Raw genomic sequence first — 22,790 nt, 5'->3', positions numbered from 1 at the left:
CTGCGAGGAGACAATAATTACAGGCAGGGATGAACAGATTACAGCTGTCTAGTGGATTGTAGTGGAAGTGGGATGATGCCATGGGGGCCAACAGGTTGTTAACATTGATGAGTGCGATTCTATTTTCAATGTCATTGTTCACGGATGATCCGCGCCATGCGCCTTCACCTCTTTGTGGCTGTTTGCTCTGAATCTAGAAACCACAAGGAACCAGATGCCATTCATCATCGAGTGGCTTGTTACAAACACCAGCATTCGCTAATCATCCAAAATCAATTCCATTTATCTTCGCTCTGCTTCACATGCACCAATGCCTTGTCTGGAATGTTTGCTTAGCTACTTGAACGGGATATTACTGTTAATAGGATTATGTTACTCTCTGAAATAGGGCTGGGTGATAATATCAATATGTCGGTGTATTGTAAAATGAAGTCAACACAATTTGTGTATTGCAATACGACATTTAGTTTCCAATCCATTGAGTATCAATTTTGAGATGCCTTATTTTCATTCATTGTTCATTGTAGTATTCAATAAGTTAAAGAATTCATTTCAATATCTTACCAACTCTAGTGATGTCAAAGATCTACTGTGTTTCTCTTATGGCCAACCAGTGGTTGACCATCAGGGCAAGGCCTTCTCTGCTGAGAACATAACTTGACATCATTATCATAACTATAATAAACTATAATAATTATCATAACTATAATAATATAGTAATAATATATAATAATAATATATAATATATATATATATATATATATATATATATATATATATATATATATAATAAAATAAAATTTAATTTAAAATGAAATTGATTTTCATATATATATATATATATATATATATATATATATATATATATATATATATATATATATTTTTTTTTTTTTTTTTAATCTACAAAATTATTCTCGCTTTGGCTGATTGCGTTTATTTTGCGTAGCTATTAGATAACCTGTCCCAACTTTATATATATATATATATATATATATATATATATATATATATATATATATATATATATATATATATATATATATATATATTATGTGTGTGTGTGTGAATCTGCCTTCGCCGTATCGGAGCATATTGCATTGCGCTTTTGCTGTATTCATGCGTATTGTGAGATATGTCTGCTGTATTTGGGCGTATTGCTATAAGTTTTTGCTGTATTCGCGCTTATTGCAATACGCTTTCAAGCCACAATACTCAACAGTTCGAAATAAACTTGAACACAATTTTTTTCTGTTTTAGGTTAACCCTTAAAATATATCCCTGAATTCAAATGGCCTTAAATAGTTTAATTGCTATCCCTCCACTAAAACTACAAAAAAAATGTAGTCTTCTATTAAGAGCGTATTTTCCAAACTTTTTGAGCCATTCACCAGCAGCTTCATGTGGAGTTAAAGGTTTTTAGTTTTTGATTGTCCATATACCCATCCATTACCTATCTCATCATGAAAATTGGCTGCCATTACCCTTTTAATCCCACGCAAAAATACCTGCATTAACCCAAGGACCCTCATTTATGCAACTATGTGTTGCTCTTTTTTTTTCTCTCGAAAGTCTCACTTAAAGACAGGATTGAACTCAATAAATGGTGTAATTGAGACAAATGGTCAAAGTTTAAGAAGTTCAGAAAGACACTTGGCATTCAAATGATAACAAAGAAAACATCTGGTTGAGAGCACCACATTTTATGATAATTTTTCTTGTTAGAATTTGAATAGAATACCTGAAGCCTCGCGGAGCACTTTGAGCAAGCGTAAAGGTGCACATTAAACTGACACTGTCATAGCCTCGTTGTTTCTGACAAAACCAAAAGGTAAAAACAAAAGAGCAGAAAACGACTTCCCTGGCAATGGAGAGCTATTTAAGTCCATGAAAAACTGCTGGCAGGAGTAAGGTGGGCCATAACCTAACCGCATCAGGCTAGAACCAGAACCCACAGTGTGGCCCAGACACATCAGGAGTTAAGAAATGCATTGAGAAAAAGCTTTGTCTTTTCCTGCTGTACTTGAAGTCTTTCACAAATCAATCTGTCAATCTAACACAGGCGTCATAATGTTTGCTTTGTTTTCAAATTCAGTACGGCTGGACTACTGATCTTTTTTAATAGTTTCAGAACATGCAATGCACCTGAAACGCATCATGCCCCATTATGGCTTGCTTGAATCCCGCCAAGAATCTAGAACAATTGACTGTGTAGTGTACACGTTGTGAATCGATTCAGCCAATGTGACCTGGGTCTCATTGTGCAGGATGTGCCAGCGCAGAGTTTAGACTAATGAGCGTTAAGTCAGACTGGATGAAACAGGCGAGCTGTGCTAGTACAATTCGCCGGCTGTTGGCAGTCGCTTGCCCCAGATGGACTAATCATGCTTGTTCAAGGCCTAGCAGCAGACTGGAAGACCTTAACCCGTTCTGTCTCGTCCAGCCAGACCAGTGCTTCTCAATTATATTTTGCATAGCCCCACTAAGAAATAGAAAACCTTTCGTGCTCGCCTCACTGCCGCGCCAACTATAAATAAGATTATGATCTATAAAAAAAAAAGTATGTTTACCCTTTGAACATTTACAAAAGAAAAAAGGAACATAAATCCCAATCAACTTTTAACAACTACTGAGTCCTTTTTCAACGTGTTTATACAGGTTAGTCTAAATAAAATAAATAAATAAATAAATAACCAAGTGCCTTAAATAAAAAGATGCCAATCCTTATTTGATAGCAATTGAAATTCATAAGGCAAAATAAAACAAACTTTTCCTAAGGTCATCCACGCTCCCTTGGCATTGCCTTGCTACACCCCAGGAGGGCCTGCCCCTCTATTTGAGATTGACTGAGCTAGACAGACGAGCCAGTGACCATGTCATAAGCAGATCTTCCATGTCATGAAGGATGATGCTTTTTCGTAAAACCCGATGGGACAACTTTGGCTTAATGACAGGTGACATGTGATGATAGTTCCAAGGAAGCAATAGATAGATTCAAGATGGTATTCGACATCAAACGCAAGAGGGGGTCTGAGGTCAGGATCATAAGAGCGAAGAAACCGACGTGTGAATAGATGGCAGGGAAATTATTTTTCCATGTCCCACTGTTTCATTGTTACCAGATGCTGCAGGTAACTGGAATAATTTGAGTTGGAACAGGGACACTGATTATGCAAAAGATAGTCATCTTTACAAAAATAAAAAATAAATGTTGGAGATGAGGACAAAAACTTAGCATTACTGTGGAATGTTTTCACTACATGGAGAGCGTATATGCATACATCTGTTCATACTAGATCTCAAAAGTGTATTTTTTTTTATTTCATTTTTTTAAATTGGAACAGAGCCCAAAAATCAATTGGGCCTCACAATTTTCCTTTCAGCAGTGCACTTTCTATAGAAGACACCACTGATGATTAGGAGTGGAGGCCCATCAGTCCAAAAGCCAGAAAGAAACATGGGGAATCATTGAAACCTCATCTGGCCTTTCAGTAACTAAGTAAGTAAGTTTATGTCCGACTGCTGTTTAATTGTGCACACTACACCAAAGCATTGGTAAATGAAACCTCGAGCAGTGTTGTGGCACACAAAAGCAAGAGTGGTATTGAGAGATGACATATGAACAGGCAGCGTGGGAGCATGTATGGCCGAAGAAAAAAAAATTAAAAAAAAAAAAACAAAGAAGAAGAAGCTTCAGTTACTTACAGTCGAGACAGGCCAGGGTTCTTCTGAAAGAGCAACTCTGGAAGCTGCTGCAGTTGATTACGGTTCAGGCGCCTACGGCAGGGGGAGCATATGATCAACCAGTGAATGTGTGTGTGTGTCCTTGTGTGTGGAAGCTGTGAATAATTTCTGCAAGATGCAGTTGAATCAGCATAGCCATGAGCTATTGTGTTTCAGTCTCCCCTGAATGTCACATAAATATTCACGTGAAAGATCAGGGGGAATTAAAGTGCTAAGTCAGAGACAGCCGAGTGAATTATCTTTACAAAGCGACATTACAACAGAGCGCTGGGCTAGGATTACATTCAGGGAATTCTTTTCGGGAGTAACAATTCTTCAAAATTTCCCATTCGGTAACAAGTGAATTACATCAATTACATGTTAGAACGTGTGGACTTGATCCCAGTTATATCAATACACAATATTTCTCGACTGAAACAATGGTTGGCAAACAAGTCACATCCAAGTCTGGCAGGCTATACTGTATGCAAATAGACCATTTAAGTAAATGAGGTACAGCCTGTTGCTAATTTGTTGGAAACCACAACTCTCTCCCTCCACTGAGTAGTTGGGGCCCGTGGGAGTGAATGCAGTGGCTGTGACACACAGAGGTTGCAAATTTGCGAGACAGGCTTCTGCCATGCACAGCACACGCACTTTGATACAGATGTTGGGACCTGTGCCACTCACTTCTGAGACACAAATAAGGTGACGATTCACGACAATTAATAGTGTGGACCACTAGTGTACCTGCTGGTGAGTTTGTGGCTTTTTAAACGTCACAGAACCAGCCACTAAATTTCCACAATGATCTGGAACAGGGGCTGTATCTAAGCATTTCTATCAGCGAGGAAAACATAAAGTTGAAAGGCAATCTGTGCATGGCTTTGAGCAATTGAAATGGTTAATGTGGGTTTGGGATTAAGGGAAAGACTTTTATGGGCTGGCCACTAATCGTGCATGCCCAAAAAGTCATCTGCGGCACAGGTTTCCGTGTGCCTTGCACTATTGATTTGCTAATGTGCTGGTTGAGGTTAGGTTGGCTGTGCTCGCCTGTCTTTTTAGGGCTGGTTTACAAGCTGCTGAGGAGTGACGGTTCTGTCCATATGGGTCTCGGCGTGTAGTGAGGGAGGCAGGTAACAAGAAATGCTCCCAGCACCATCTGCCCACAGTGAAATGACAAGACTGCCTTGTACTCCTTTCACATTTAATGGACAGCTCCCCGTTAGTCACATTACACTCAACTATGGAACCACAAGCTCAGGTTTAGAAATACAGTAAAAGTGTCTGCCTAACAAAGAGTGGTACTCACAGTCTCTCAAGCTCTTTCATGTCATCAAAAGCCCCACGCTCGATTGCAGTAATCTGATTCTCCATCAGCTGCCTGAAGAGAAAAGAGTATTAGTATTACAAAATGTGAGATAGAATGACGCTTTTACTGATGGTCTTTATCAAAGAATCCAAGGTGTGCTTGGAGGGATTTCTGTCAGTGAGTCTATATTCACACTTGGGTGAAGCGTAGTCAACACCTCACAGGCACGCAGAGGCCAGCGGTGTGGATGAAGGGCACTGAGTGGAATTTTGGCAGAAAAATGAAGGTGGGGAAGGAAAGCTTTCCAATGTGGCTCCGAGAGCGCAACTGGTGTGGTCCGTGGGCCTTGCGGTTGGGAGGAGTCTACGCTTAAAGACCTCTTTTAAAGGGACAATATTGAGACAGTCAATTATTTTAATACCTCACTATAAATTTAAATAAGATGTAGATAAATGTGTTCTAACATTAATATTTTTTATATCATTGTAGTCTTGTAATTGTTGATTACCATAATTACACAAATATAAGATGAATCTGCGTATAATATGCTCCCTTAATATTTGCAGTCAAATTCTCGTAGATATTTATATTCACGTGTACAGGACACACAAACACTAAAAACTATTGTAAAACTCAAAAAATCTCTTCTTCCTTCTTTTTATTTTCTTGTTTTCATATTTCTTTTTCAATTCTTGCAGGCTAAGTGTGTTTCAGATTTCTCACATTGCAAGCAGCCTGGCTTACGTTTTTTTCATGTTGTGATGTGGAATACAATTTTTTTTCGTAATCTGTTTACGGTATTTTCCCTGCTTTGTGACGAAAACACCTGTCATGACCCTTGGGGCTTGGCTGTATTTGTGTTGTTTTGCCTCCATCTCCAGGCGTTTTTAGGTAATTGCACTTATGTTGCCGTCAAACTTGCCTCCAACGCGTCACTAAAATGCTGGTCTGCTATTAGGCGGCTTCACTCGTTTCAAAATGGCGGAATGGTAAAGCTTTGTTCAATTGTGAGTGGTTACAAAACCATATTTATAGTGCATTTTACTGCTTAATTCAAAATTGAATGGGTTAGCCCTTGTCGCAAGATTGCTAGTGATGTTAAAGAGAGAAGTAAGAAGGTGCTTTATATAGAAACAAAGCTGGAGATAATCAAGAAATACGAAGCTAGCCTAGCCTAGGCTACCCTTACTAGGGAATATGGGCAAAACAAAGCACCACCCAAAGGTAAATGAATCCTTTCTATATTTTTTATTAATGATGTTTTCTGAATGTATAAATGTATGTTATATATACGTAGCACTTACTATACTGTTTTGGTACCAATTTTTAATATGTATGTACAATTTTGATAGTTTTACCTGGGGTTCTAAACGCATAGCTATTTAACATAGGTTTGGATTTTCCGCCATTCGGTGAATTCGCCTTACCAGTCCAACCGTGGAACGGATCAATCTCGTAACACAGGGGCCCACTGTATTCCTGTGTGTGAGCAAGAATGGACTTAGACCTTGGTTAAGTCTGCTCACTTCTTTTTTGAAAATAATAACGTAATAACCTCAGCTAACAGGAGCTGCTGTTGGCTGCAACAGGCACTTGCTGGTAACAACACTTACGTCTGCCCTCTAGTTCGTTCCGTTATGGTAATTATTGTAAGAATATGACCAATATAAAAATGCACAACTGTGCGCCAAACCACCCATACTATAAGCCTTTATTTTTGGAGAAAAAAAGTGTGTCTTATTTGTGGGGAATTACGATACAATATATTTGAGTTTGGGTTTAGAAAAAGTGTGGAAAGTGTTGGATTTTCACCATAAAGTTCACACAGTGCATCGCTACTTTAAATTTTCCCCAGCCTTGCAAAAAAAAAAAAAAAGCTTTTAAAAATGTTTAAAGGGATATTATGTAAGAATCAGACCGTTTTTCATTACGGACAGCAGGAAGTGCTGCAGGTGCTGCATTTACCATTGTCCGAAGCTCTAACAAACCTGCCCGCTTCCGGAGAAGTGCCAGCCCTCATTTGATGTATTTTAATGATAACTAGACCTATGATTATATTTAAAACATACTGTTGGTCATTAAGAACACATCCATTTGTAAGTTTGAAATTTACAGTCATTTATTCCTTTTTAATGAAAAACAGTCTAAGTCTTACACACGGTCAATTTAAAAAGGAAAAATAGCACTTCATACAATTAGACTTTATTCAAAAAATACAAAATATATAACAATTAATAATTAAATAGAATAGTGGCAATGCTTAGAGTATAACAATGTTATTCTATATATTCTTTCTATATATTTTTGGGGGGATATGTGTCATTGAAAATTTCACTCAGTAACTCCCATCCCCACTCCCATGATAACAAATATCTTTAGGGGGGTCTTTCATTATTCATTCAGGCAGCCTTATGTGGAGACACTTTGCAAGTTAACATAAAAGAAAACATGTTTTGATTCATAAACCTGCAAGCCCACTTTGTCACCTAACACTGGCAAAGCTAGGTCACCCAAAAGAGGTCTTGGACGGTATTGAAAGTGTTAAAATGACACAGTCATGGAGAAACAAGAGTATTCCTCCATTAGATATACAACAGTTCCGTGTTAAAGGCCACTTCAATTTCCTACTTCCTCTCAATCAAATATAAATGCTAATCACTGCTGTGCTCCATAAACATTGAGGAAAAATTTGCAATTTGCTTTTGATCTCTTTCTCATGAATTTAGATAGGAAAAATATGACTACTCAACAGGAAAATATAGATACAGTATAGTTATAAACTCTACAATGTTCCCTAATTCTTTACGAATAACGCTCCGCGAACAGTGAAATCTGTGAAGTATGACCCCGTTAGGAATTTTCATGCATGTGTATGTGGATACCTCAATTTTTAAGATATGTGAAAAAGTACTTATTCGTCACGAGACAAAATTTACTACAGTACATGTATTTACCTAAATCTTTAATTATTAAACCTTATACAGTAACTGTACTGTTATCCCTTCTCGTTTCTGTTGTTTGGCCTTAGTCGAGGGACTCGGAGTTGCTCTTGAGGTAACAGCCACCTACACCGAACTACATTAGAGTGGAGCCCATTGCTGAACAAACATGATAGCGGGGAAGCAGGATTTACACTTAGCATTCCAATTCATGACAACACTAATTTTCATAATATCTACCCAACACGCTCTTCTGTCCTCACTCTATACACTTAAGCACTACTCTCTCACTTTTGCATATGAGGTTTACTCTGCTGCTGACTGCTGCTGGTTGTACTCAACAGTTAGTCAACAGCATGGACAAGACTGGCGAGACAATCAGTCAAATCCCAAGTAGTCATATAAGATGAGTGATTAGTTCTCGGCGTGACATCGACCATTGAGTGCAGGCGCTGTAATCTGCTCTTGGAGTTGTAATCCACTCCTGCCTTCCACCTTGCCATCTTGCAGGAGTACCCATGGCATGATGGCATGTATGGTTACAGTCAACTCATCTCTGTCTGGCATGCAGGAATAACTTCACGGGCATGTCTTTTAGCAATAGCAAAACAAACCACAAAGCGCTGAGGGCACGGATGTTTTATATATATATATATATATATATATATATATATATATATATATATATATATATATATATATATATATATATATATATATATATATATATATATATATATATATATATATATACTGTATATATATATATATATATATATATATATATATATATATATATATATATATATATATATATATATATATATATATATAGGCAAGCGGGATGGTGTGGCAGAGGTAATGATTATACTAGAAATTAATAAGGAAAGAATTATGTGCGCCTCACAATATACAGTACTTAAAACATGTTAAATGTTCACACTGCTTCCCCATTCGTCTTCCAATTTAAAAAACGGCTTTAATTCCTAACATTACAAGTGCTGTTCAATTTCAACAAACATGGAGTCCTCGATGTGAACCAAGCCTGTTAACTGTGCAGAGCAGTTGGCATGCAACATTACTTCTTGATGTATAGGAACAGAGGTCGAGGCTAAGTGTGTGTTTCCCGCACATTAAATGATGCTACGACAGACAGTAGTCAGCGAGAGGGCAGTCAATTACATCACTGACTTCAGTCTCTTGGCTGCTTAATGTACTGTGGAGTACTTCTCCACAAGCCCACTTCACTAGACTTATGCTAATGTGAGCTTTGTGACCAGTATGTACAATTGTGTCTGTATACATAAAAAGTTACAATCAGACAGAGGCACAAAGTACTGTTCTAACTTCACAGGCTGTCACTGTTTGTTTGCTAAAACCAGTATAATAAAGGTCAAAAGGAAGGCTAATTCCTGTTTAGTATGGCAATCCGTAGGGTGGATGATTCCATTTATGCCATAGTGATGTCAAAAATGAAAATAAATTCCTCTACTGGCACACTTATCTAGACAGAGCCCCGCCAAATAGTTTAACATCAAAAACCTGTTTATCATAGTGGGAACATTGCAGAAAAAGTAAAAAATGTACAATGTACAGTAGAGAAGCCCTAAAGAAAAAAAAAGAGGTTTTACCGTTAGAACTTGCTTTTAAACCTATGTAATCATAGGTAAACAAACATGTAAACAAACATTTTAACACCAATATTAAGTCTATTTGAAAAAATGCAAAAAATACAGGGAAGTTGTTCTATAAATGTACGATACTTACAGTAAGTGTCTGTGGATGCATGTGCCTACCGCCTGGTAGGGTGATGTGTGTGATGTCAAAGTGTGAAGCTCAGAAACCAAACTTACAGAACTCTGATGTATTTGAGCCCAGCAAAGTCACTCTTGGCGATGCGTGTGAGATTGTTGCCATTCAGCTCCCTGCAAGAAAAGAACGCAAAAACAAGGATTTATATTAATTCTTTACTTTCTACATATGGATTTGCAAAAAAAAAAAAAAAAAAAAAAAAAAACATTCTCTCTTTAAGAATATACAGCAGAAAATAACTGTATGTTAGTATGTATAGTTAATTGCAGTCAACGGGTGGATTGTAAGGGAAGCGTTGGTCACATACTGTTGTTGTCGCTGCTACAATAAACTAAACTAACAATAAAATAAATTACAATAAACCTGTCTTGACAGCTGGTAAATGTAAGGCTTTTATTTTGTAGGTGCCACAGGAAGTGTTAAGTGTTTTGTTTGGGACCTGAGTTCAACTACAACGCACATGATTAGCAGGTGCAACAGGGGTTTTGCGCAACCAGTAATACCCCCAAATATAAAACACACCTTTTTTTTCCCCAAAAAAAGTAGGGTGAGTTTTGACGCACAGATAAAAGATTTTTATAACGGCCGTATTCTTGCTTTCAATAATTACCATAACAGGATGCGCTAGAGGGCGGACGCTAGCAGACGTTGGCTGTTAACATCCAGTGCCTGTTGCAGCTAATAGCAGCTCGTGTTTGCTGAGGTTGTTATGGCATTATTTTCAATAAAAGAAGCGAGCAGTTGAACCAAGGTCCAAGTCCATTCTTGTTCACACACAGGAATATTACTAAAACAAAGAGGATCATGTAAAAGTTATGTCTTCCATCTGATTCAATTAAGTGGCAACGTATGTATGGCGTTATATTTGTGCCACAATTACGCACGCGCGGAAAAAAAAATTGAGCGGAGAAAATCAAACTCAGCGAGCGAAAACAAATTTTGAGAGCAAGAAAATAACTATTGATAAGAGTAATGATAAGAGTTTGAGCGCGCGCCGATGGAGTTTGAACACAGAAAAAGAAATTGCTCGCTCAAAATTCCTTTTTGCTCGCTCGGGATAGCCCACTCTCGCTCAACATCTCGCTCTCGCTCGCAATACTCCTCTCTCCCTCGCTCAACATCGCGTTTGCTCAACATTGAGCTCCCGCTCGCTCGAGTCGTCCTCTGCGCTCGCTCAGTTCTGGTCACGCGTTACGTTTGTGCCACAAAACCAGCCAATCAGAGCTTGTAAAAGCACTTTGATTGACACAGCTTAGTATCCAATGAGATTGCTTGTACGCTATCCGTTGACGCACTCTCGTTTGCCCTGTGTTCATCCGAAAAGGGCAAACGAGAGCGCGTCAACACGGACTTGGGCTGGAGAATTACTTTTAATATTATTATTATTATTATTACTGTATTGTATCATTTGACAGAAATACCTTGTTAGTTTTTGTACTTTAATAATATAAGCCCACCCCTCCCGCGCACGTCGATGTGACGCACTATCGTTTGCTCGTTCCGGGTGAACACAACAAGCAATCTCATTGGATACCAAGCTTTCAATTAATGTGTTTTTACAAGCTCTGATTGGCTGGTTTTGTGGCACAAACGTAACGCGTGAGCAGAACTGAGCGAGCGCAGAGGACAACTCGAGCGAGCGAGAGCTCGATGTTGAGCAAACGCGATGTTGAGCGAGGGAGGGAGGAGTATCGCGAACGAGAGCGAGATGTTGAGCGCGAGAATGCTATTGCGAGCGAGCAAAAAGGAATTTTGAGCGAGAAACTTCTTTTCAAGAACTTTTTTTCTGCGCTCAAAATCTGTTTTCGCTCGCGCAGTTTTATTTTCAACGCTCAAATTTTTTTTCCGCGCGTGCGTAATTGTGGCACAAATATAACGCCATACGTATGCAGCCGAGTGTTCCAGTTAGAGAACACGTAAAGGTATTCCATTTGACTCATTTATTAATCATAGTCTTTTGGCATTATTAACACAATCATAAACTTAGTAAAACACGCACGGATGCTGTGCAACTTTGAGTATTTATGGCAGAATGAACTCGAGCTGTGTCGTGAGGAAATGGAAAAACTACTTGAAGCGCATTTAACGTCACATTGGCCAACGTTCACTGACAGCTCACAGTGGGAAATGTGAAAGACACTTAAACCTCAACAAATATATCACTTAAGGCAATGAACAGAAGAAAATATGAAGAGTTTAGGAAGATGAGATTTATTCTGTTTTGCTATAGTTTTTTACCGCGTTGCCAAACTTGGTGCATCCTATAAACGGTAACATAGAATATAATAGATTCATACATTCTATACATAAGTGTGTCCAATATTTGGAGAAATATGGTACTTTTTGGTTGTCAGGAAGGCACCACATTCATAAAAATCTTAAAAGTTTCAAGTCAAGAACATCTCATCTCAGAAATGATAAGGACATTGTTAAAAAAAAAGAATGAAAAGCATTATTTTAATAGCTAGTGTTCCAGCAAAATTAGTGATTGTGTTACACAAATTCCTTCTATTAACAACAATCGTAAATGATACATAAGTCAACGTCTTTTTTTTTTTTACCACCATCATTATGACGACGTTAACATATTATGCAAGACATCTTTATTGCACAACAAGGGGTGTTAATAGAAGTATCCATCCATCTAAATAAAACAATAAGCATACCAAAAGTAAGGGAGGGGAAAAAAAACACTCAGTGACAATTAAGAATGCTTAAATGTTACTACAATTTTCTTGTTAACGTTTTTGTGAAGGCGATAAATCCTCACTGGACTGGTATATATTTATTTGCTTTGGGAAAGGTTATTAATCATCAAATCAAACTGAAGGACACTTGGTGCAGCTTTTCAAAGTGTTTTTCCTCTCATTCAAACGTACAGCTCAACAGTTCATAATCCTAGTAGATTGTCGTAAGAGTAGGCTTTTCGGGGAAGTTGGCATTTCTTCTCCCTGGCTATTCTAAAAGTGCAATACGAGCGCGAGACATTTGAGCCGTGGTTCATTTTTATTCTGGGAACTGCCAACCTACAACCGCAACCGCACCCCTTCTTGGCCATGTCCTTCCACCATTGTCAGGGATTAGTGGAAGCCAGCGGAGGGGATTTGGAAAAGGCCGCAAGGCCAAAAAGCTAAGTGTTGTGGATATAATGGGATCAGATGTCCCGGCGAGCGCTGACCGTTATTGCAAAATAACTGAGACTGTGTGCACTGTAGCTAAAAATCAAAATTTTCGGATGACTGCTGGTTTGTGATGACCCTGACTCTCAAGCACGGACGCTAGTCCAAGAAACTGCTGTTCAAACTTTGTATTCACATGACAGCTGGAAAATAAATATTCAGAATGCTTGTGTGCTACTGCAATAGCGAAGCATTATTGGTCCACCCTGCCCTGACCCATCAGCTCAACTCCTCATCCCTTAGCCCAGTCCAAAAAATGTGTTCCAAATCTACGCAAAAAGTAAGGGTCTCATTTTCTCACTCGTCTAATGACCACTCAGGGGACTGTACGGCTATGCAGTACTAAAAGGAATGGTCATTATAGACAGATGGTGTGTATGTGTGCATATGTGTGTGTGTGTGTGTGTGTATACACAGGTGCATTGACAGACCAAGCGACAGGACTGAGGGAAATAAATAATGGACCAGCCTCCATTAGCCTGTGCTGAAAGTCATGCACATGTGGTGTTCATTCCAGGTGTTTAAGCTGATAGATGCTTGCATTCGAGTCAACCTGAGCACAAGTGTAGATAACCAATGTCGTATCTCTAGGGTCGTCACTCTTGATGGCACCCAAAGGACAAGAAAAGGGATGGAAGACGAGAGGAATTGGAGAAAACACAAATCAAGAGGAGTTGAGAGGTAGCAGGAGGATTTTGTCAAATTTGACAGTTTGCATAAACAACCACAATTCCTCCACAAGCCGTGAGTATTATCTTAATTCTGCCACAAGTTGTGCGTCATACCTACTATAGCCACTCTGGAATTGACTCATTTTTGCAACTGTTGGACGACTTGAGTTGTTTTGAGAAAAGGACCACCTACAGAAGCGTGGAGCTGCCAAGGTGGAGTAAATGTTTATGACTTGCAAACCCTAACCTCAAAAAACGCCTTCCTACTTGCAAGTAAATTTAAACTTACCTCTAGATACGTTCAAAGTTAATTATAAATATGTTCAAACTTAATTCCAAATTCGTTCAAATGTACTCATAAGCTAAATGCTGTTATTACAATTTAGCTTAGACGTGTTTGGACATGAATTTTGGAAATATGGTTGGGCTATTTGCAAGTAAATTGGAACACATTTGCAAGTACTGTGTATTTGAATGTACTGTAATTGCATGTAGTATGAAGGTAGATGTGATTCTGACTGTAATTGCAAATACATTTAAATGTAATTGCAAGTACGTACAGTCAAAAGTAAATGCATGATTGTTTGAATGCACTTGGAAATACAGTACCTGCAAATTAAAAAACATTGGAACATATTTGCAAGTACATTCATCCAAAATGTTTATGAATGCTATGTTATGAAGTGCATTTAAATGAGTTTGTCAGTCAAAAATGTTTCCACCACATTTGCAGCTCAACATTTGACCCTCTTAACATTTATTTAGCCAGTTTGATGAATTGCTTTAAAAGCATTTATTAGGTCTTTAAAAAACTTTTTGTATGAATTTGATTCGTATATAATTTACATAATTAATCTACCATCTGATACAAAGCGCTTGTGAGCTTTGTGTTTGAGAAAAGAATCCTTAAAACCTAGTAATGATAAGTGGCATTGGACACCTGCAAAACTGCTGCAGAATGATTTTTATAAGATGTTCCCTTATGAATGGTGATGCTTAACTTGATGTAAAGTGGTGCATAATTACAATGAACATCACATGTAGACATGAGAAACTTGTGAATGAACAAGCTACGGTTATGTGTTAACCACCAATGAGGTCATAGGAATTGCTGGACTCAAACACAGCCTGAACCCATTGTTTTGCTTATGTAAAGTGAGAAAGCTGCTTTTTACCAGTGAAAAAAAATATTTAAAAAAAAAACTGTCATTAGTATTACAGTAAAAGGAATTTAAGCAATAGCTGCTGGTATGACACAGCAGACGTGCCTTCTCTCATTTCACAGACAGATGCTTTGTGGTTTGGACTTGTGGTGCCGGTTTTTGCATTACAGTACTGTGGTATTACTCTAGTGGCAGAAAATTATTAGGTATGATTCCCAATTCATGCAGGGAAGGATTTCCACCTCCATCAGTCTATTCCCTAGAAAATTATGTAGAGATCCTCAGTCAATTAATGTCAGTGGGTATTGGCATGTACTGTAGCTACAGGTATAATAATTATAGACCGTAACAGTGGAAACGAAGTTGAGCACGCTCTTTAAATAGTCACGTTTTGGAGTTGAACCAAAAACACATTGATTTAACTCACACCAAAGTTTTAATAACCATCTTAGTTTATGACGCCTCAGTTCACTAAATTCTATGAGTACGTTTGGATTTTTCTTGACCTTTTTCTACAGTGGTACAAAGGTGCTTTGTACCCGCACTTGTCTAAATATTGAATAGTGATTGTATTGGTTGAATTATTCTTCACTCATTATGTACTCTACATGGGATAGGCTCCCGGTGCTACCATCGCACCAATTAGAGCAGGAGTTATAATCTACTCCTGCCCTCATAGGTCGATGGTCACGCCGGGAGCCTATACAATTTCTTGTAGGAGTGGCCGTCTCCTTATGAAACTTATACATGCTGTTAGATAGATGTGAAGGGAGGAAAAAGCAACGCTGCGCCGGAGCGTTGTAAATCTCTTACTTAGCTTTCTTTTTTTAATAAATGGGAATTTCAAGTGTAAACTGATTGTTATCAAGTTTGATCAGCTATAGGCTTCACTTCTAATTAGTCTTCCGGGTGCCGTTAATATAACCGCAGCTCTCCGTGAGATTACAGCCAAAGGGATGGGAAGTTGCAGTATAAGGTTTAATAATTTAAGATTTAAGTAAATATGTGTACTGCAGTAATATTTGTCTTAAGTATAAATACTTTTCACATTTAAGAAATTCCGGTACCCACATACACATGCATGAAAATTCCAGCTGGGTGGTGACGCCACCACAGTTTTTCACTTAATGGGGGGGTTCCGGTCCCCATTAACCGCAAAAAACGAGGGATTACGGTTCTATATGCTATACTCAACATATTGGTAATTTAAGATTAATGCTACAAAGTAGTAAATGTTTAAAATGAGTTAAATGTTAAATAAATACAAGCCCTAATCTTATAACTGTGTTACAGTGCACTGAAGAAGCACTTTTGACACATTATGGTGGTCAAAACACGGCTCATATTCACAAGTAATGGAGGCCACAGTGAAGCCGGGCGCTTTGGGAGCAAATGAGGGTTTTGGTTTTGCTGCAACATGGTCGCCATGGTTGGGGACCGAACCCACAAACTCACGGTTGGGAGAAAAGCACTCTACCATTTAGCCATGCCATTCTAGTAGAAATTGGAGAAAAATTAAGATTTTTGGGAGCATATTGATGACGGATGTGTAGCAGCAAGTGTGTTCAGAAGCCGTGCATCAAAATGATGCTCCTGTTGCTGGAAAAAGAGTCTACACCAAATGTCATTTGCTCACATCTCTATAACTCAAGTGGATTCCGAGTGCAGCTACAACACTGAAAAACCCATTAAGTTTATTTCAACCAGCTGCATGGGGTCTCTCAGCAGACGGGGGACATTGTTTGAATTGAGCAACATTGCATGAAATGGATCCTGGCGACCAGAGGGAGAAAAAGCAAACACAGGGGCCAACTAACACACATGGACACAAATATCCACACGGCTCACACAGAGAAAAGAGCCCATATAAATACACTTTTATCAGCGAAAATCACACAAGCACACCTACTGACATGTTGACAAAAAATACCCACAGGAGTAAGCAATCTGGTTTAGCTTTAGGATCTCGATGGACGTAAAGACAAAGTACTGCTGGCTGTACAACTTTTGACTGACATTCGTCATTTTTGCAGAAATACAGCAAACTTAAACAAATGAGTGCAGTGGAAAAGTACGTGCCGGCAATACACACGACTGAGGCAATAACATAAATCAAGATAAAGCCATGGAACGCTTTTATAACTTTACATTACGTTTTATGAAAGTGCCTTTAACCGGGCTGTAATTCCACCGTTACAACTTGACGACAAGAATTTAGAGTCATTGACTGAGAGAAGACTGCTGGCAGCGTTTACACTATGGTGTGTAAACATTTTGAAACAGTTATAATATTAGGGCTTCAATTTGTTTAACATTTAACTCATTTTAAACATTTACTACTTTGTTGCATTAATCTTAATTTACCAATATGTATTTTATTCTCCAATGAACTTGGTAAAGAGAAAGCATGAAAACGTATTTATGGAATAATCTATGTATAATATAACTGCGTTTATCCAGCGTAGTTGCCTGCAAAATATAATGAGACCCCAAACAGGTATTGTATTTTTACTGTAATTCAAGCCTTAAATGCATTCTATCACATCAACATTTTATTTTAATATACCGGTATATAAATCATCCTAGTCTAGTAATCACTAATTATAGCCTCCATCCGCTCAGATGGAGGCCATCATGTTTCTTTTAACTACGGAGGAAAACGAAAGAGGAAAACCTTTGCCAACGTAATTCAAATCACCTTTGACGTCAGCTTGTGTGCAGGTGAGCGAGTTACTGGTTTGTATGTCAATTACAAATAAAAATGGAACAAAGAGGAAATAGAATGTTTGTTTGTTTTTGTTTTGGTTCAATATGGCCCTTTCAACATTTTGGGTTGCCGAGCAAGATTGTGCATCCAAAAGATACAAAAGATACTCGTTTAAATTATTGAAATGGCACATGGAAACTTTAGTGTCCTTTGTTTGGTTATTATTTCTTTAAAACAGTGGTTCTCAAAGTGGGGTCCATGGACCCCCGTGGACCTGTGGCCTGACTGCAGGGGGTCCATGAAATCATTTGGGTTATCAATACAAAATATATATTTGTGCTAATTTCATATTAAATCTAACGAGGCGATGAAGCCAACTAAGCTAAAGCGGCATTTTATTTTATAATGCTATTTTTGACTAAATTATTGGCAGCAACCTGTTTGGGGGAGGGGGACTGACCCAGTTTGTTGTAAGGGTTTGGGTTATGGCAATGGCAATTTGCCATTTGGCAAGTAACAAATATACTTTTCAAATTGAATCTGCTGGCGAGTAAAAAAGTGCACTTATGTTTGAGTTTAATAATGATTTTTTTTGGCTTGAATATTTTATTTTTGTTTTGGTTTGTTTCCGCAAACATTTGCAATGGGCTCCTTTGAAATTTTGCTTTCAAAAAGGGGTCCCTGACACCAGTAAGTCTGAGAAGCCTTGCTAAAAGGTGGCGACTAAACCAGAGTATACTCCACCGCTCACCCAAAGCCATCTGAAATAGACCCCAGCTAGCCCATTCAATAATTAAAGAGATGCAGTATTGAAATTGAATGAATATCTTTGAGAGCCAAACGTTGCATGTACCGCATTTTCCTCACTGTAAGACGCACCGGATTATAAGGCACACCCTCAATTAATGACATATTTTAAAACTTTTTCCATGTATAAGGCGCAACAGTAGAAGCAGTCAAACTTTATGAGTATTTCCGTGACAGTTTATCTTTTAACAGCAAGGTATAACATGTAATGCAACATTTATATCAGGGAACTTTTCCTCCAGTGCAATCACAATATAGTAATACTCAAAGTAATAACAATAATAACTCAAATAACTCTAAACTTTCAATAGCATAATAACTCAATGTCAATACAACCAACCTTGTTCAACTGTAAACACACAAAAGAAACAGGTAAAGCTTACTTTATCAGTTCATTCCCCGTCTGTGAATCCCAATCTCAATATTGATCCATATATAAGGCGTACTGGATTATAAGGCGCACCATCAGCTTGTTAAAAATAGCAAGGCTTTTAGGTGTGCCTTATAGTGCGTAAAATACGGTAATCATGATCATTATTTAATAACCAATATTGAAATATCTACATCTAGAAATATTTAAATTACATTTTGGTAGTAACTTACCCAACATGTCATGGCAACGCCCCCCCCTCAATTGAAATGACTTATTAATGTGTGCACATTACACTGCAGTGTCTCTCTACAACACTGTTGCAAGCACCACAGGACCATTTGTCTAGAACAGGTTTTGCCTGGCAGGAAAGCCAGCAGATAGAACCTCACTCGCTATAGGCTTTCCAAACTCCTCACTGTATCTACAAGCTGGTGATAGAAAATCCAAAGTGATGTGGCCAAAGCGCAGCGGATCATTACCCACAATCACATGCTGATATCAGTATTCAACCGCATGAGCCAACAATTTTTGAATGAACGAGAATGGTTTAGAAGCTGTGAGCAGAGTATGGACAATATGGAAGTGACAGCTGTGAAACTCACAGGAGAAGACGGGATAGGCTGGACAGGAATTATCGCTAGATGCTTACCCCCTGGGTGTCCGGGGATTTTTCACGAGCCTGGCCTTATTATCACCCGACTTGGGCTGACTTTGAAAGGGTCATAACATTGTTAAATATAAACATGTGATTACTTTCAACCCCTCAAATTGTTCAGTGGCATCAGCCTCATTAGAAGTGCAATGACTACGCATTTAATCAACAACTAATCAATAACTGTATTAATAATGATATTGGGTAAGCGCGGTATGGTGGCAGACTGTTCAGCACATTTGCCTCACAGTGCCTCAGCTCTGGGCATGGTGTGTGGCGTATGCATGTTTTTCCTGAGCCTGCATGGGTTTTCCACGGGTGGTCCAGTTTCCTCCCACATTCCCCAGTTCATCCTTGGTTCAAAATCACTCTTCATCAGACATTATATATTGGGTGTTTGTAAGTGTGTATGGTTTTTCATCTTCGTGTGCTCTGTGATTGGATGGCAACCAGATCAGGGTGTACACCACCAACTGCCTAAAGACACCTGGGATGGATAGGTTTAAGCATGTGTGACCTTCCTGAGGATAATTGGCTAAGATAATGGATGGCTGTATGGATATCTTTGGTAATTAATTAATCTATTTAGACAGGAAAAAAAAAGTCAAATACTCAGAATTTCTGGAAGGGGGAGTATTTACATATTTCTTAAATCCTGTATGAAAGCAAACCTATTATCATTATGTTGAATCCAAATAATAAGTTTGCAAATATTTGCTTTTACTTTGGACAACGGTTATCAACGTGTTTGCATTTTTCACTAATTTCTGATGTTATGGACCCAAACAAGCAACCAAATAATTAAATACAATTAAAAAAAAAACAACATTTTTTGCTGTCAGTTAAAAGCTGAAAATTAAAACATGTTTCTGTAAATCCAAATATTGTAATTCCCCAAACAGAGGGGAAATGTGAATGGATTTTGAACCTCCTCATTATCCTGTCTGGTGGGTTATAGGCTCCACTCTACGTTGAAGTGCGATGTCCATCAGCCCTTTCGCCCAAACCATGACGCAGCCTCACAGTTTGCAATCTCCTTTGCTACAAGGATCACTTTCTCCTTAAAAGCTACAATATTTTTCTATGATGTGAACAAGTATGGACTCAAACGTTGGTTAAGTCTGCTTGCTTCCTCTTTTTTTTTTTTTTTAATCCCAGCTAACGCAAGCTGCTGTTAGCTGCAACTAAGCACTGCCAACTGAGTTCCATTCTCTTGCTCATCCCATTACCGTAATTATTGTAAGTAAGAAGACGTCCAATATAAAATTTTGTATGTCAAAGCTTGACTTATTTGGCTGACTGATGCAATCTTCCTCGAATGTCATCAAAATAAATAAATAAATAAAATCTAATCTTCACGTTACCGTATATAGGATGCACCTATATCTTCGGCCTTTATTTTGGGAAAAAAGTGTGTTTTTTATATGAGGAGTTACAGAAATCTATTAAGCAAAAATTAACAAAAAGAGCAGATTCATTGATCATTAAAATAATCATTGGCCTTGCTCCCACATGGCTGCGTCACGAGAACTCACAACAATCTCAATGAGTGGAAGACTGAGGAGAAAGGAAAGAAAGCAGAGCAGTGTGGCCAAAATAACACATTTAAAGTGGACTGGAACACTTCTGTCCACACCAAAAGGTCAGATTTCTCCTTTGAATTGAAATGTGGCTTTGAGAGATGCACATTTTTATCGTGTGCGTCAATGACTGTGCAGTGCAGTGACTAAATACTATGTCTGAGAGTGTGTCTCCCGCCTCCTGGGCTCAACCAAGGCTATTTACAGTGTTCATTATGCGCCGTCAGGCCTCAGAATGGGAAACTCACTTATAGGTAAACAATAAGCACACCCCATACAGGCATAGTTAAATAGTCATAGTGTTCAGATCTAAGCATTAATTTTACCCAATCTTGAACACTCCAGCTAAAACCCGAAGAAAAATGCTTTAGACAGTTTGCAACAGTCATGCAAAAGACACCCACGCCCCTCCAAGAAAAGATAGACGACAAGAAGTAGAGGACAGAAAAGTTGCACACAGACTCTGCTCAAGTAGATAACTTATGACAGTCAGGCCAAAACGAATCAATTAAACATCTGTTCTAGTGCATGTTGCCGCTGCGCAACAGACTGGGAACAGGAACACACAGAGCGCAGCAGTGGAGGCTCAGACTGAGGAGTCTTTCATGCCTCGTACTGTATCTGCTGCTGTTGTGCCCTGACAAAGTATTAATTGCACAAGCAAAAGCATCATGCATGTATTGTGTGTGTGGCGAAAACATCTGCTAAGTCACATCTGTCACATTATGTCCCTGCACTCCCTAATGAGTATAAACATGAGGTTTAATGGCAAACAGACCTCCACCAAGGTAAAACAATCCCAATTTGGATCAATGACGATGTGTATGCACTTGTAGGTACAGTAAGTGAATGTCTTCTTTGAGAAATGCTCATTAAGCAATTAAGGAAAAGGTTGACACAAATTTGTAATAGGATCTATGACACCTCACCCATCAGCAAAGGTATGCGAACGTCAAGTTCAGTGGTAGTCATTAAGACCAATCAAAACAAGTGACCATAATGAAACACAATAAAGGTCAGAATATATATTAAAAGTTTAAAAAACAAACACAAAAAAACAAACATTTAACTCAATGGTTCTTAATCAGGGTTTGAGCAAACCCTAGGGGTTCGGTAAGTGGGTCTCAGGGGTTCAAGCAGAGCCTCTTCTGCTAAGGTCAAAACACACCCAACTCATTGTGTTAATTTGTAATGATGCGCACCCCTGCTTGGCCATTAGCGGTTGCGTGTGATCACATTACTTTGCTTGGCCAATTAGTGATGTGGGAAATTCAGTGTGCCCAGTTAATAAAAATTGGACATGCTGGCTGGTTTGCATGATGATTTCTTAACAATACTATCTATTTGAGTTAAGTCAAGCAAAAAAAGAATGTGGTCAGACGAATATGTCCAACGTGGTAAGATGGTAAGTGGTAAGCCCTGGATTTTTTCATCCCTTATGGTACAACGTATTTTTGTGAGCAATCTTTTTCGATGATGCTTGACATACAAATCATGAAAAGAAAGACTTTGCTGTGAAAATGACATGAGGGTGGGTGGCACCTTCCAAGGTAAAGCCACACATTTCTTAACTGGTCTCATAAAGGCAACAGCAGAAGTCACACTGACCTGCAGTTATGTAATTTGCTGATAGTTATTGTGTTCTTTTTTAGTCTATGTTCAAATTGATGTTCATCCAGCATTTCATTTTATACAAGACAAGTCTCATTAATCGATGGCAGGAGGGCCAAGCAGGAGTTGTAATCTACTGCTGCCCCAACTGCCATGGTCGCGCCAGGAGCCAATCACGTGTCTAATAGGCATGCCCAAGAGCCATGCTTAATCAGTTCATCAGCTCTAACTGTTATTCATGTTTGGGCAGCAACAGGCTTC

The 22,790-nt window shown here is 38.5% G+C and overlaps 1 protein-coding gene across 4 annotated transcripts in view; it reads right to left on the bottom strand.

The window, feature by feature from the left end:
• The window catches only part of slit1a (slit homolog 1a (Drosophila)), a 116,176-nt gene that overhangs the window by 88,245 nt on the left and 5,141 nt on the right, over positions 1–22,790 (bottom strand). For all 4 annotated transcript variants that reach the window (XM_088421355.1, XM_088421357.1, XM_088421356.1 and 1 more), the window contains exons 2-4: positions 9,828–9,899; positions 5,036–5,107; positions 3,706–3,777 (exon numbers count right to left, since the gene is read on the bottom strand). In XM_088421355.1, coding sequence (XP_088277481.1) covers positions 3,706–3,777; positions 5,036–5,107; positions 9,828–9,899 — 216 coding nt within the window. The remainder of the gene's footprint in view (positions 1–3,705; positions 3,778–5,035; positions 5,108–9,827; positions 9,900–22,790) is intronic.

Source organism: Hippichthys cyanospilos, chromosome 8 (assembly GCF_059441005.1).
Source record: "Hippichthys cyanospilos isolate Australia breed blue-spotted pipefish chromosome 8, RoL_Hcya_1.0, whole genome shotgun sequence".
Taxonomy (NCBI): domain Eukaryota; kingdom Metazoa; phylum Chordata; class Actinopteri; order Syngnathiformes; family Syngnathidae; genus Hippichthys; species Hippichthys cyanospilos.
The sequence above is the reverse complement of the archived record's forward strand: the minus strand, read 5'-3'. Positions and strand labels throughout refer to the sequence as shown.